The sequence below is a fragment of the Dicentrarchus labrax genome, unplaced genomic scaffold (assembly GCF_905237075.1).
Source record: "Dicentrarchus labrax unplaced genomic scaffold, dlabrax2021, whole genome shotgun sequence".
Taxonomy (NCBI): Eukaryota; Metazoa; Chordata; class Actinopteri; family Moronidae; genus Dicentrarchus; species Dicentrarchus labrax.
In genome coordinates this window covers 29,943,228-29,959,819 of record NW_026136713.1, presented here as the reverse complement: position 1 = coordinate 29,959,819, position 16,592 = coordinate 29,943,228, and the positions used below count along the sequence as shown (strand labels likewise).

Genomic DNA, 16,592 nt, shown 5'->3' with positions numbered 1-16,592 from the left:
CAAGTTATCCTTTCTGTAACAATTTAAACATAATATTGCATTATTGTCTAAGTGAATAATAATTAACTGGTGAAAAATGACGCAGACCTGTTGACTACCAATAAACTTCGACACATGTTAAAACACATCAGGAGATTTTAAAAGTACTGACTGAGAATGTCATCATCTTTTACACACATGTAGTAAATAAAAAATGTGTGCAAGAAACTAAACCTTATTTTTCCAGGGACAGCGTTTAAGACAAGAAAGAAGAACTGTTTTTTTTCTAATGACACAAAACATTTTATGAACAAAACTTTGGACTCACCAAAAGCTGTGTAAAACTCCTCTTTTGTCAGGTGCTCGTCGTCATTGACGTCATTGTACTTCAGCAGGTCGAACAATGTGCACTCTGAGACATCCTTGGACAGACCTTCTTGCTTGATAACCTTCAATGAGAATGTATTTATGTCTGGTTAAAGAAGCTTGAGAACACTGTCTCTTAGAAATTACATTTACATGCAACTCATTTGCAAAAGTAAATCAATTTTGAAGGACAAATACACTGATGCCACATGGGGGGTAATTTACATGTTTACTGGGTATTTCTTATATATATATATATATATATATATGTTTGAAAACACAATGCAAGTGTTGCTGATGTGAATGTATTAATGTTAAAGCAATGCAAAAGTAATGCCATATTTTGCTTGTGAATGAAAAGCGTCTGGAACATATGGTAGTTAAATACATTTTGTGCACTTTCAGCATCATGGACAGCTAACTACAGCCCTGGAGAGGAGAGCAAGAGACAGAGGGGGAGCAGAAATTACGACTGCTGGAAGAAGAATAAGTGGGTTGTCGCCGATACACAGGGACGCTGGAAATCAACAGTTGGGGGTGCTGAGAGAAGGTCAGACTATATAATGACGTCATACTAAATGATACATATTTTTTGTATTAATCTAAATGGCCAGGATAACTCCTATCTAATAATTTTTAACAATTTGAGAACATTTTACACTACAGCAGGCAGAAAACTTAAACACCAACAGTACTGTATATCAAAGCAGCCACAGAGCCGACACAGGCAACAACACATAACTAATCCATGGGAACTGCAAGGAGATGAAGAGGGACAAGACATGACCCACGATCAGTTCATTATAGTTTATAATAATGCAGTGCAGTGAGCATACAGGCCACCTTTAATACAGGAGACGAGCATATAAAGCAGATTTATCTGTCCTTCAATGTTAACAGAAGATATTGTATTTTCCAAGATAAGGCAGGTAAATAGCTTTGCATTGCATTAAGGAAATATATATAAATAAATTGCTTTAAAAAAACAAAAAACACACAAAAAAGTAGGCTTTGAAATAGCTTAACCCAAACTTCTTTGGTCTTGTCGCAGTCTTTTGGAGTTTCTCTCTCCCTTTAGTAAGTATCCTGCAGCGTTTGTTGCTTCTCTGCAGCCTTACCTGGATGAACTGTATTCTGCTGAGTGTTTACTTTCCTAGTGTGTACATCTTTTGTGCAGATAACATTAATAAATTACTTTTATTGGCTTTTTGTTCGCTGTATTTTTTTTGCATTTGCAGTGGTGTGATGAGTGTGTCACTCTCCACTGTTGTCTGTGGAGAAACACTGCTGCAGGTGGGGCTAGATCCTGCACACAGAGATCACCCGAGTGGAGGAGAGAGAGACAGTTGACAGAGTTGACGACAGCTGGACTGACAAGCTTTGCGAGTAAAACAAATGTGTCAATATAGTTCAATATAGCTGATACAGATCAGTTAAAAAAATCCCTTGATCAGCTTCAATACCGTTCTTTGAGGATTTGGGACATCCCTACTTTGCATATTCACACTTGCTTGTCCACATGAGCTCTAGCTTGCTCTCTCTCTCTCTCTCTCTCTCTCTCTCTCTCTCTCTCTCTCTCTCTCTCTCTCTTTCTCTCTCTCTCTCTCGCTCTCTCTCCGTATAACACTTTTTTAAAATCAACTGATGGTTTTTATAAGGCATGGTTTAAGACCCCTCCTGTATCCATGCCTATACACATTAGGTAAAATGTATTTATTTAATTCTTGCATATCAGTTGAAATGGGCCCTTTGTTGGGCCATTTATTTCAACTGAAACACCGATTAAACTTACTAATACTACAAAGTTTGATTTTAATGCCTGTGATAGACATTTATAATGTTTACAGTGTCGTGTTTGAACCATGATAAACATGTTTGTTGAACGTTGGTTTTATCTGGCTAAATTAATATAATAAAACAATTAATAAGATAAGACAAGATAAGATAAGATAGACTTCATTGATTGCACACTGGGGAAATTCAATTGTTACAGCAGATCCAGTAACACAGCAGATGATGAAAATAAATAAATGAAAATGGAATGAAAGCATAAAATAGAATTAAATCAAAATTGCTTTTGATCATAAATATTCATAACAAATTCACATATACAGCTGTCTATAGAAACGGGGTGCCAAATTGCAGCAAATACCAAATCTTACATAGTGTTGCTTTAAGTACAACACTAGAGTGAATCTACTTACTTTGTAAACTTACTTAATACTGTCTATGTTGAAAAGTTCTCTGAAATGAGTCAACATTAAGTGCACAAGAATGTCATACTGATGAAACACACCCAGTATTAGCTGTCAGTTTATCATAGCTACTTGAGACTCACTCAAGTTTTGTCACAATAGACAGTGGAAAGGCCCCAAACACTGTGCAGATTTTATCATCATCCTGCTAAAGCATGATCCTATTCAACAGCCTCTGCATGGCCCTGGCAGTAAAACATCCATCATACTAGATCAGCTGTCAAAATGCTGATCACAAGGGACGGCTTTATACATCATGCCTCGTCCATCGGATCAGTGCACTTACCTTCCCAGATGACTTGCCCAAAATGTAGGTGTCACCTGTAATGGCATACCCTTACAGTATCCTAAACTAACAATTAAATGTGGCATACACAATAAAACAGCTGCTTGTGTGTTCTGTATTTTGAATGATTAGATCAGATTAGATTTTGTTTTCATAATTTATGCATTGAAACCAAATCAAAATTGAGCCAGGGATAAGTGCTCACTTGAAATGCTTCGCAGATTCCTCATGAACAAAGGTACTACTCCAAATATTCTTAACTCTCTGGTAATTTTTTCTGGCTTGCTTTGACTTGAAGTAATGTAGGTAGCCTTTGTGACTCCTATACCATTACAGTACAAATTTCTCAGGTTGTGATGTTTTAACTGTAAATCTTGAATATTTCATTACATGACCTTACTCTCATCACACAACCTTTTGATTCATCTGGTTACTTCAGATTTTTGTGGTTGCTTTTCTGTAGTGAGTGACTATTCAACCACAGTAAAAGAGGACCACGGACATGTTCAATGGCAGACGCTGTGAGCTTAATGAACTGAGACATCATTGACAGGATAACCAGCTGTAATGTTTAATGAGAATGCAGCTTCTGCCTGTTTCAAATCGAAGCTTAATCTACACAGCCAATGGAACATTGGCTAGTTAATCAGATAAAACACCTATTTCACAATTAACAGCTACAGACAGACACAGTTACATTTTTACTCGGTAACATTTTAGATTCATTTCAGTAATTACACAGAACCAACTCTGGTAGCACAGACATTATAGCTGCAAAGATGTCTGCCAAAATCTTCTGCATTAGTAAGAAGATGACAGGTAGGAAGGCTGTGGTAAAGACCTTGTGTGTGGCTTCTGTAAACTGACCTTTAATACCATTGGTCTTTAAGAGAATAGAGAATTTACAAAGATTTACCCATTCATTATACCTATTCTGGTCTGTATGAGGACTTAATTTTCTCTGCTCTGATTTTCAAAATGCTGTCCGTGGGACCTTTTGTCAAAGATATATAACGAAAATACAAATCCTTTCCAAAAGATTTCCAGAACGGCATAATGACTGTACTATAGTACCACTATAAATTATATGGAGGGACAAAAAGAGCAGTCCTTCCAAAAGCTATGAACTATGACATTTTGTTTTTTTATAAATTATAATTGACAAAATATGTTATAAATGTTAAAATACCTTTAAAAGTGCAAAATCAGACGAAGATAAAAAATGCCTCTAGCCTTATATGATAACACCATAACCTTTGCCTGGCAATGTTTATTTCCCCATTTTTGTTCAATTTTTTTCAATGAGGGTATAGTGCTAGCGCAGGGTCCATGGTGGACAAGATACCATCTTCTCATACCCGTTTTGCTAAAATGTATGATTTCAGGCATTCTGTCTTTGGTCAAATGATAGATACGGGCAATTTATGAAAAAAGAAGTTTTGATTTGCCATTTTAAAAGGGCAGCCATGACTAAAAGGGCAGGGACAATTGCTCCCTGTGCCCCTTTATGTGCACACTCTAGCAAGTCAAGTAAGCCAGGGTGAGGGATTTCCATCCTAGAATTTCAAATGAGATCAGAGAATGCTCCAATTATAAAGAGCGCTTTAGGGCATGTGGCAGCCATGGTTTTGTACTTTCAACTGCTGATAAGAGTGTGATTTGATTGTGCATTGCTTTTTTTGAGGGTTCACATCAAAATGTTATTTGCATAAATCTCTTGTCTTCTTTCACATTCATCTTTTGTCACTAAGGCAAAACTCTCCAGTTCTACAGTATCTTAAGCAGCTCAGGTTAAGAAAACATGCAGACTGCCCTGACACTGAGTGATTCTGAACCTTCATGTATTGTGTATGAGTTTTTAAAACTTGCAACCTTTGGAGAGAAAAGCAACATTTTCCAAGCTATTAATTACTCTGAAATTACATTCTAACGCAACATTTAATACACCAACATAAAAACACATTAAAGACCCAATCCATAATTACATTTAGACGCCCTTCTGTTGAGGCACTGTCAACCCACAACTGCCTTCGTTTATTCAGTGATTTATCAGATTGATAAAACTGTTTCGAGCCAATATTTATCCTGCAATTAATTATTATGCAGTAATTTTGATGTGAGGTGAAAGTATGTTGATGCTCAAAAGTTTTCTCAACATTTTTAGACTGCAGATATGTGCAAATACTAGTGAATTTCCCTGTCACTGCAGCAAAACAGCCCTGTAGTATGAGTTTCAGTATGAAAAAGAAGTTATATAAGACCAAATCAGAAAACTAGTGGTTTTAGTCTTTCTCTTTAGTATGTGAATGAATGCATGCACAAAAACCCTTTTGATTAGTTGGAAACCCCATAAGGGCCACCTGTAATCCACTGATATTTAAATTTCTGACTATTCCAGAAATGCTCACTTCTCTCATTTTCTCTAAGAACGTGTCTTGTGTAGCTGACACTGCATGAAATCTGCCAACATTCCCATATGTGTCGAGGATAAAAAGGGGAGCAGGGCTAAAAGCAGCCCTTGAGGAACCCATGAAAAGAGCTTCTCCATCTGGATGTTAATTATTACTGACTAGTTTGTGTCATTCAAACACCTGGGGATAGGTGAAGGGGTACAGCTTGGCCTGGAATAGAATAAATGGCATCACCAAGAGGTTTGAAAATCTGTCCAAAGTAATATTCAGTAGGTTTAAAGGGCATATTCAAATTCACATTCAGAGGACACTGACAATATTATTCCATAAAACACAGCACAACATGGTTTGTTGACTATGCATTTCACTCACTAAGCACTGATTTCTCTCATGCTGGCACAGGGCACCATGTAGATGTAAAAATATGTAAATAATATGAAAATATGGCAAAAATGTCACTATTTTTGAGGCATTATTTAGATGCTTTGAACTCAAAATGCTAAAATATATTCAAATAAATTTAATGAGACCTCCCTCATTGGCCAAGAGAGCACTGACGAAGCTAACCAAGGTGACCCCCTGTACAGATGGGATATCCTACTAGATCAGCAGGAAACTCGCCTAAGAATAGCAACTGGTTTCATGGTTCTGAAAACCACCACAGGTTGTTTACCCTTTCAATTATTTAAATACTACCTATATATATATATATATAAAATCAGAGTACTGGGAATGGACTTGGAGAATGTATTTGTTATGCACAGAATATCCTTCTTCCTCATGACAGCACAAAAAACTCTTTTACAACCATTCCTCCTGGCAGCGCTGGTCAAAGGCTGCAGCCTCCCATGAGCAAAAGGCTCCTTTGACCCACATTGCTTTTCAAAAGATTTACCTAGAGCCACGCACCAAAGCTACCAGAGGGAAGGGTAAGAGGAGTAAAATGGACACAATTATGGCAGACATCAAAGCCGCTAGTTTAAACACCTGAGCACACAGATGGTTTGTTCATTTGTACTCCCCTTTTGGATGGATATTTACATAAAAATGACAGACTTAAGAGGGGCTATGGGGAGTCTTGGAAATTGAAGCACAGTTACAAAATGTTGAACAGCTTCTTTTTAGGGGAAGAAACTGACAATTAAAGCCAGATCTCCTGTACTTAAATAAATTTTCTGAAATATTATAAGATCAGTGTAAGCTTCAGTCAAGTTTAAGTTATTGCATTCTCCTTTATGCCAGTAATTGAGAGTTATCTATGTATTGTTCTAGATATCTTATTGTGTATTAAAGCTCATATATTGTTCGATATCCTTACCTGTGAGAGTTCGCTGGCATCTATTTGACCATTGTTATCTGTATCAAAGCGTTTGAACATCATATCAACCAGTTGCTTCCTGGCCGCCATGTTGTCCTTGTGGGCCCCATGGATGTTGGAGCCCATGTATCGTTTGTCATGCAAATCCAGAATCTTGATTTTCAGCCCACGGTAGTCACTCAGTCTGCAGTTGTCATCTGGGAAAGAAAGGAAAATGGAAGCAGAATGGTTAGGAGAGAGAGAGAGAGAGAGAGAGAGAGAGAGAGAGAGAGAGAGAGAGAGAGAGAGAGAGGGAATATTTATCATAAAGTCGTAACACGCACTACTGTAAGAGTTGAGAGGAGAGTGTGTTTTTGCTTTGTTTAGATGACTAAATTATGTCTAAAATGGGATGTCTAAAAACATATTTCACAAATAGCTAAATGATTCCCAGGTGCTAAATAAGGTGCATGATTAAGAGCACTGCACTTCCTAAATTCCTAAAATTGGATGCAACGTTTCAAATATCAGCCAATTAGTACCTGTGAAAGCTAGAATCCCCCCGAAGACTCACAATATTAAATAATAAGCTGCTGTTTATATTCAGCAAAACCCAAATCTGAGCATGTCTATGATTGCATCACAATAACAAATGCTAAGGATTATTTTCCTGAGGGGAGCACAAACAGTGACAGTTGTGCGACATTTCACTGCCTCAAACTAAGAAAGCAGCAGCACCGTCAACACAAGGAAACTGACGAACAAATCCATCACACAGGTGTCAAGAGCTAACCCTGACAGCAACAGAAAACATGATGGTGTTGTATTTACAATCTGCCATCAAAGGCTCTAGATCAAAGAAGTCAACTACACGAAAGGTTCAGCAGAGTAGAGTCGAGGCAAAGAGAAAATAATGACTAGAACTAGTGGTTGACATATGTCATATCAACTTCTCATTGTTAGATCTGGAAGTGTTTCTCTTCTAATAACAGATATATTAGCTGATGTCAACCAACCCACTAGAAAAACTTTGTTTTTGCTTTTCAAATCTCAGGGGAGGAAGGTGCCATCTCTGCCATATCATACTGTGTGATCAACTGCTTGGGAGAAATATGGAATAATAGCTTCTGCATGGAGTCTTCCGCCAGACAAATGAACTTTGTTGGGGATGATCAGGCGAGAATGATTTAGTGAGAGCAGTAATGAGATCCACTCAGTAGAACTGGGTGCTTGCTGAGAGCTGCGGACTAGTTAAGCAGAATCAGAGCAACCCCAGAAACCAATGACATGTCATTATCGGATGCGTAGGATCTCATTTTTGGCTTGAAAATGTCTTCCAGCTCTCCTTCAGCTAAACAACTTCAGCAATCAGTGAACATTTAAATGAGATGCTTGGTGTAATCCTGGCACTGACAGAAGTTCTTCTAACACTGACGTCAGTGAAATCAATGGACTGCCACAGAGGCTCAAGTCATTTTAATTTTCATCTAAATTCATCTTTTTGACCTTGTCACAGTACACCAATGTAAAAATGTATTTCCTGGCATTGAAATATTTAGTATTGTGTCTGAGGAAGGTTTGAAATGCAACAGTTTGTCTGAGTCTGTTTTTAACTCATATACTATGGCCTTTGTAGTCCGCTCTCAGTCCAGTTGTAAAACACTGGGACATATTTGTATGTGTTAGACAATGTTCTCTACCACCATTATCAAATTTGAATTACCACCTTGTGGTTGTATGCTTCTGACAACCAGTTAGGTTGTAGTTTACAGCCATGTCTCTCCAGACTCATATAATATATGAAGTGAAGACTTTGAAGGAATTAATTAAAAAGGTATTATGTGTCATTTTTTGCAAAATAGAAGTTATCACTATAGTGACACAAATTATTCCATTGACTAATTTCCAGTGAGAATCATAATAATCTACACAGCAGTACAGAGGACTGAAAGAAAACTTCATCACATTGTGCAACAACAATCAGCTGGAGCTCAGTATCAGCAAAACTAATGACCTTCTGGTGGACTACAAGACTTCAAATATGGATGTTGCTCAATAGTAGAATCTAAACCAAGGAGCACTGAAACTGGTCTTACTACCTTACTTATTTTACATTTTATGTTGGTTTTTCCTTTATCACCCATTTGTATATGTTGTGTTTTTACAAGGTCTCAGTTGTTTCAACTTGGGGAACTCAATAATTGAAAGCTCACATAGCCAGGTGGAGAGAATTAAACATAAGCAAGGAGATCTAGAACAATGCATTAGTTTGTTTTAGCAGGTACACCTGTCAGTGAGAGGCAAACCAAGTTGTTGCCAGATGTTGGAGCTGCACACTCAGTCTCAAGCTTCCTGCACCTAGCATGGTGAAAACAACAACAACAGTGATGGCTGGTAAGTCTTTTCTACCAGCCACTGCTGATAGTGAGCCAACTGGAGGATCTATTAAATTATAGAATTTCATTTGGCTGTTAAAACAGTGAAAGTGGCGGGTGAATTCTTGGGAATGGAACCAGCTAGCTTAATTCTTGCCCAGGGAACTACATCAGCTGTTAGAGTGCACGTTGTTCATGCTGCAGCATGCTGCATATCATGGGACAGGGTCTGTTTTGACAAGCGTCAGTGCCAGAGAAGCTGCCTTGGTCAGAAATGGCAGAATGAATAAAAGATAAATGGCTGCTGGCACAACCAGGGGATATGAAGGTCAGCGACGTCAAACTGCACTGGCACATGTAAGCACACACACACTCACACACACGCACGCACACACACACACACACACACACACACACGCTCTTACATACAGTCTCCCATACAGGGGACAGTCAGCATTAATTAGATGATAGCCACTATAATCTCTCTCACATTAACTAAGCTAAAATGCTTTAGTCCAAACAGGCCTTTAAGGAAGTGGCAACAACTCAGCACAAATCTATTGCATCAGTCCAATCCATTTAGTTGAATTTAGATCAACTGATAGGACCCTCTGTCTTGTAGAGCTGTAGGATCTGTAGGTGTCTCAGCCACTCAAATTGCTTTTGAGCTGAGGGGGACCCATTAGAATGCAATCAATCAGCAAAAACAAATTCAATGATTTTATCCATGATGCTTTTTGACAGACTACGGCTGTCCCTTCGATGTTGATGACTCGAATCATCAGTCAAGGAGCCCAGATTTAAAGCTAATGTTGTCAGTCGGATCACCTGCCCACCACCATGTCTGCGGGGGTTAAGACGTGATCATAAACCGCAATGTCCCCAGTTGCAGTTTTTTCCTTTTTGCCATGGTATCGAAAAAGGTATCGAGTATCCTTTTTTTATGCATGTATTGTATCAAACTTTAAATTTCTGGTATAGTGGCAACCTTACACTAATCTGAATGGAATGAGCTTACATTTAAACAGCTAGCAGCTTTTTCCCCAGTTCAATCTTAAGATTTTTTGTCATCTAAAGTCAGCTCATGGTCCTTTTTTGAAACATCCAATTACAAGCTAGATAAACACCATTCAAGGGTAACCGTGTTGTAATAAAACCATCAACTGTAAGACTCCCACTGGAACGCTTCAATGTAAGGCTGCTTTTCTCAACATTATTCATGGCTGGAACACATAACATTTTCCAGAGCCAAACGTTTCTGTAGAAAGCAGCTGATAACTGAATTGGACGGCGTGGAGTCAGGCTGTGAAACCACTCACAAGAGCTTTTACACTCAATATCTCACCATTCCTTTTACCATTTTGTGAGAGTTTTAAAATCTTTGGAATAGTATCTTTCATGGCTGTTAATCTATCGAAAAGACTTAGTCAAAATGTAGTGGTATTTTCATGGTAGGCGGTGGTAATTTTCTCACACTATCTGGTAATAGCACATGGAGGATGCAGACTTGTCATAGTTTGCTTTACTGTTTGGCTTTGACTGCTCAATGACCTTGCTTGTGACAAATGTCCTGGTGACATGGGCTCCATATTTGGCATGCGGTAGGCCAGATTCCTTTGTGAAAAGCCATTGCATCCTATTAATTGCCTTGAACTGTTCATATAATGTGGAGGTCAAGTCCCCAATACATGTCAGTGAGAGGACTCATATGCACTATATATTGATTGAGGGCAGATTATTTATTTGATTAAAACGCTTTGTCAAAAAGAGCAACAATGTAGCAGGAGACTCCTCTCCTGTGAGTAAAGAGCTTTATTAAAATACATAGATAAATTATATTTTTGGGCTACATTACCCCTTATTATGTGTATATATATATATAACACTTATTTTACTACTTACACTAACTAACACTGTTACTAACACACACACACACACCCGCCCACCTCTCTCTGTTTTTTTCTCCCTGTATGTGTCTCTGTTGATGTAATTCAGCTGTAATTTTTATAAAGTCGCCAAAAAAACACAACTTGTGTTTCAGATTTTTTTTCACCAGCGATTTGAACAACAGCAGGTGAGCCGCGTGTGGAGGAGGCTCGTTGTTAATGACGGAGCCTATCAAAACAATCAAAAACACCGTGGTAACAAATGACACCGGCACCAACTGCTGTTTGCCCTTGCTTTACCTCATCCGTGCTGGTAAAATAAACACCCTATCTGCTCCAGAGAGCGTCTGCCTGCATGCAGAGCAGTGTGACTGTCAGTAGACTGCACAGGACGGCAGAGCGAGGGGACATCCAGTAATTTATCGATTGCAAATGCTTTGCTGAAGCAACTGCACAAAACACAATGTTAGAGGGAAGTGTAAAAATGTTTTGGGTTCATTATGAAACTATGACAGGCGCCATAGTCTAGGTAATTAATGGGAAACACTGTATGTTGACAAAAAAACTCCACTGATTTTACACACATAATATCTGGGGGGAGTAATACTGAATATGTGGAATAAAAGCCTTTTGTGGCTCCAGTGGGAGCTGCCCGGAAGAAATGTCGGTTGAGGCTGAAGACTACATGTTAAAGAATATGAAAGAAATCTGGGGACGTGGAGTCAGAAAGAAGTGACCTTACCAGAAATCTTTAGCCCCCTCCTCATTTTCCCCCTTTATCCACTACTTGCAAAACAGACCCAGATTTTCAGTAAGCTTGTAGTAGACTTGCATTGTGGGTAATTCAGGTTTTGACAAAGAGGAAAAAAGCCGATATCTTTGGTTTTGCTGCATCATTTTTTTTTTTCTAACTGTCTCACAACTTTATAGGTGTGCAATACTAAATAAGTACTCGTTTTAAGTGTCACTGATGTAGGATGAATGGAGGGGTGAATCGGTGGCAAGAGGAGAACTGACAGGTGGGGACTTACAGATTTTCCCTAAACAAAGTAATTGAAGTGACTAGGACGAAGAGTTTTAGGTCTTTGGTGGAAATTGGGACTTACAGGTTGCCTACAGCAGCATTTCACTGGCATCTGATAGAACAAATAAGTTTTAAGCTGTCAACGCCTGCCAAATAACAGCTTGCATTTCACTCGCTTTATGCGCCTAACTGCCACCTGAAGTTATCCCAAGTCTACTTTCTGTCTAAATAGACAAAATATGCTCTAAATAGACAGCTACTGACGTGCTACTTTCTCTAGATGGCTAGTGTAAACAAGGTGTTAGAAGTCTTGCTGAGAATAGTCGTCTCAGAATCAGGCTTGTTTCATCACATCCTTCAGCTGATAATTTGATGATTCTTTCAGCAACCAACAATCTAAATGCATAGTAATTATCATGTACTGTTGTAGATGCAAAAACACACAATTTGATTTTAACAAAGTCCAACCTGTAGACACATTTGGCAGCAAAAATAAAGGTTTAATGTGATAATACCAGGAACGTCAGTACCGATCTTTAATTCAGCAGGTGATTCTTTCCAATATCCATCGTCCTGCTTTAAAATGCACAAAAGACTTCCCCTTTAGTTAATTAAATCACTGCAACCATTAAAAACAGGCCAGAATAGGGTGAAAAGGTGGACTTTGACACTGCTGTTGTACAAATGTAAGATCCAGGGTCCATTTGCAGAGGACAGAGAATGAGTGTTAAAGAATAATCACAGTACGAAAAAGAAGCCATCAAGGTCATCAAAAAAGTTGAGCTATTCAAGTCATTCAAAATTCAGCAGGTACATTCATGGCGCTTCTTCTTTGTTTCGATTTTCCTTGACGGTGTCAATTGAAAGTGCTGCTGAGTAGTCCATAAATTACTAGTTACAGTATAAGTATATACTGTAAAATCCCATTCTGAGTTTTTTGTTGAGTTTGTTTAGATCATCTTGTATACCACTTGCATAAAGACATCATACCACTATAACTATTAGGTGTCATTTACAAAAACAGCATGTATAACAGTTTGAAAACTGCATCATGTATAAATATATAAAACCTGAATGCACACATTTTAATGTGAATTGTCAAGATACATTTTTGTGTAGGCTACTTCTAATGTGTCTGCTCATACAGTATGTGTGTTATTGGCTTTGTCTTTATATTAATCATGTTTACTGCTGCACTCATGTTTGCTCTTTTTTGTCATCAGTGAGTGATCACTCTCCTATGATGAGACAAAGTCCACCACTCTGTGGCACTTAAATGAGGAACAACAAAACAGGCAGGCAAACCAGAACATTATGGCATCCACAGGGAAATGCTGGATAGTGATGAACAAGCTAGATGAACCATGAAGGCTAACAAACTTTGCTTTAAAGTATTTGTTGTTTTACAAAGCTCTTTCAGATATGAGCATTGTAATGGCGGCAACATCATGGTGTAGGAGATCATTTAGAATATTCTGGAGATAATAATCTGCTCTCTAAGCACCTGAGAGGAGCACTACTGTGCACCAGGAATCTTCAGCCAATGATGCACACTGTGCCAAGCATCACAGAGAGTCATCTACTGCATAAACAATCAATATGCAGGTGGCACAAGTTACTTTTTCACAAAGGAAACTGCTCAGAAAACTAACCAGAACTGGTCTTCCACGTGCAGATCTCTGCTCACGTTATTTCACTGTTCTAGTCTATGTTTCTGTTTGAATCAAGAGCCAAGAAAACACTCTAATCATTCTCAGAACACACAATATAGTAAATGAGAAAAAAGAACCTTCTCCATCCCGTCCACTGTTTACAGAGGCCATAACTGCGAGTGAACCCGCCACCCTCGCCTCTTCCACCTGCCCCTTTAAAAGCACTACTGTTTTATTTATATAAAAGAAATAGGTAGCTCAGCAGAATAGCTGGAGTCAACTCCACTGAAACTGTCCCGTCTTTGCCCCGCAAAGCCTGGCCCCCCACCTCCTCCTACAGCTTTTCCATCTCTGTCTCCAGGGCCCTGGGTACTGCCTCAGCTCACAATACATCAAGACAGCACAGCGTGACAACTGGGTTACCCAAATCAGAGGTCACTGATTGCAATCTTTAAGAGCAACTAGAGGTGTCACTGCCGCAACACCTGACTGAATCTGAAATGGATATCTGGGCAGTAGGGCCACAAACTCCTCGGAGCTGCTCTGCCCAGGATGATACAAATGCAGAAAACTCACAGCAGACCCCAGGCACAGGAAACAGACTTATACTTGTATGCCAGAGTTTAGAATAAAACTTTCAGTTTCTGCCTGAATGCTGAGGAACTATGCATGTAAATAAAACTTGAGACTAAAGACATACCAAATTGAGGTCCTCACATGGAAACAATCATACCACAAGGTCCAATTAGTAGCTAGATCTTATTGCATGATCCTCACTTGTCCAGCTGTCATGGAGCTGTAGATGTTCACATTTGCATTTTTTGTTATGTCTGCCTATTAGGTATATTTTGCGGCTGACACTGTGTACTGAGAGTTTTTCCAAAGCCGCACCGAAAACAATTCCCCCAACTCACATGGCCATGAAAGTGAAGTGACGTTTTGGAAACAAGCCAACTCAATTTTCTACAGACCACACTCACCTGTTAGCCTGACATTTAGAGTCAAACAGCTAAATGATGGTTAGTCAAAGTGGCTACTAGAGTTGATCAACTTGAAATAAGCTGAAACTGATTTGCAGCATTTGGCTCGTGACTAATTGTTTTAAACCACAAGCAACAGTCCAAAATATGATGAAAGAGTGACAACAAGTCCTCTTACTTAAACAAGAATCATTTGTTTTCTTAGCTACCATCTCAGTGTTTATGGTTTGGTTAAACCGTAAAACACCATGAGATATTTTGCAGAAATATAAGAACATCAGGCTACTTCCATCTTTGTAACTTAGCAAGAATTTCATTGTTTGCACAGCCACGGGAGATCACATATAAAGAAAATGTATACAAAGGTCATTGTCACCAACCAACAACCAATGCTGTGTCTACACAAAAGTTTCTTTGGGTACTTTACCTTGTTTGAGGACAACTTGTTAACTTTCTGAGTGTTTGGTAAGAGCTCAAGACAGATTCACTCCTTTCATTCAGTCTCTGTCACTACTGTCTCCACCCTGGATGGAGGTGTAATTCTCTCCCTCCCATCTTTCATCAGGACCGCTGCTCTTCCTCATGTCTTAATCTTTGATGTATTATGCTCCCCCCCTCCTCTCTCACCTTGAAGGGGATCATTATCATCCAGGAGACTTTACTTTAACCTCACTACAAGCACCCAACTTACCCCACCCACCTTCATCTTCCTCGCTGGGCTCTGACAGAAGCCTACAGAGGCGTTTGGATCCTCCATATCTCTCTCTGTTAAATAAGCCTCTGTGCCGTCTGCTACCACAAGCCACAGTAGCCCCAAAGTGGACCACTTCCCGTTTACTTGACTTTTCTTCTTACTCTGTTAGATCCTGGTAATAGTGGTTTTCACCCACAGAGAATGAGAAACATATGACTAATCTTGACTCTTGCGTAGAATTTACAGGATGGCATAGCAATATTATAAGCTGGAGATTCTATAAAAGGTTTAAAGATTGGTTTAAACTAATATTCTATCAGATTTTCTGCCACCACACACCCAGATGAGAGCCAGATGGAGGTAGACTGAGACTGAAAGTCAGTCAGAGAAAGAAGAGGAAAAGATAGCAAGAAGGTAGGCTTTGTTCACTTCTCAAATCTGATCCTGGTAGAGTTGATTACACAGTGCTTACTACTTCAGTGGTAGGTCTTGTTGATGACATGATAGAGGACAGAGACCCAGGGGCTGAATACACCTAGTCAGAGACATCAAATCAACACACTGCTGTAGGTCTATATTTGGACTATAGCAGACACACTGGGGAACATTGTTTTTCCACAGTTGGGCCATACATTGACAGACTGGGGTTTGGCATGGAAAAATTTTCAGATGCAGTGTTGTAGGGTTTGCTCATAAAGTTGATTTTAAGATTTAAACTGTTAGAAGTCACATTCCCTCTTGCTACTAACAAAAATTGCAGTCTTGCCATAATAAATTATACGGTTAAACATGTGATGTTCCTAGTTGAAACGAGTTATAGTTGCTTGCAGTGTGGGCAGGTTAGCTGTCTAGTCAGTGGATGTGAACTGCTGTGATAAGCCTCCCATTTGCTGAGTTTACATTCTGCTTCACTCTGCTCTCCCTTCTGGGCTATTTCCATGAAGAAAAAAGAAAAAATGTGCTGCCTAAAAGAGACATTCTCTTAATTCTCCAAATGGTTGTACTGTATTTCAATTAGCAATATGAAAAATGTTCAGTCAAGCACAATCTCTGGACATGTGAGCTAAGCACAATTTGCGCTGATTCCAGAAATGCAAACAACTCCGTGCTTTTCCATGATAACTTAGCTTGTTGGTCAAGGCCTTGAGTTGAGATTGCCTTGTCAACTGCTGTTTCTTAAGTCAGATATGAAGCATCAAGCTTGACTTTTCAGCCAACATTGACAAGAAGTTTAAATGTGACGCGTTCCATCAAAATGAGTCGGATGTCGCAGCGGCCCGTTTGTGTAGAAACACGTTTTTACAAGAAAATCCAATTCTGGGCTATTTTCAGTTTTTACATGTTTCTAATTAAATAAAGTCTCAGCTTTCATACCATGTCAAAATTA

At 39.0% G+C, this 16,592-nt stretch overlaps 1 protein-coding gene across 2 annotated transcripts in view; it reads right to left on the bottom strand.

Annotated features, from left to right (window-relative positions):
* fstl5 (follistatin-like 5) overlaps positions 1-16,592 on the bottom strand; it is a 166,951-nt gene that overhangs the window by 73,014 nt on the left and 77,345 nt on the right. For both annotated transcript variants that reach the window (XM_051419118.1, XM_051419119.1), the window contains exons 5-6: positions 6,616-6,812; positions 308-428 (exon numbers count right to left, since the gene is read on the bottom strand). In XM_051419118.1, the coding sequence (XP_051275078.1) occupies positions 308-428; positions 6,616-6,812 (318 nt within the window). The remainder of the gene's footprint in view (positions 1-307; positions 429-6,615; positions 6,813-16,592) is intronic.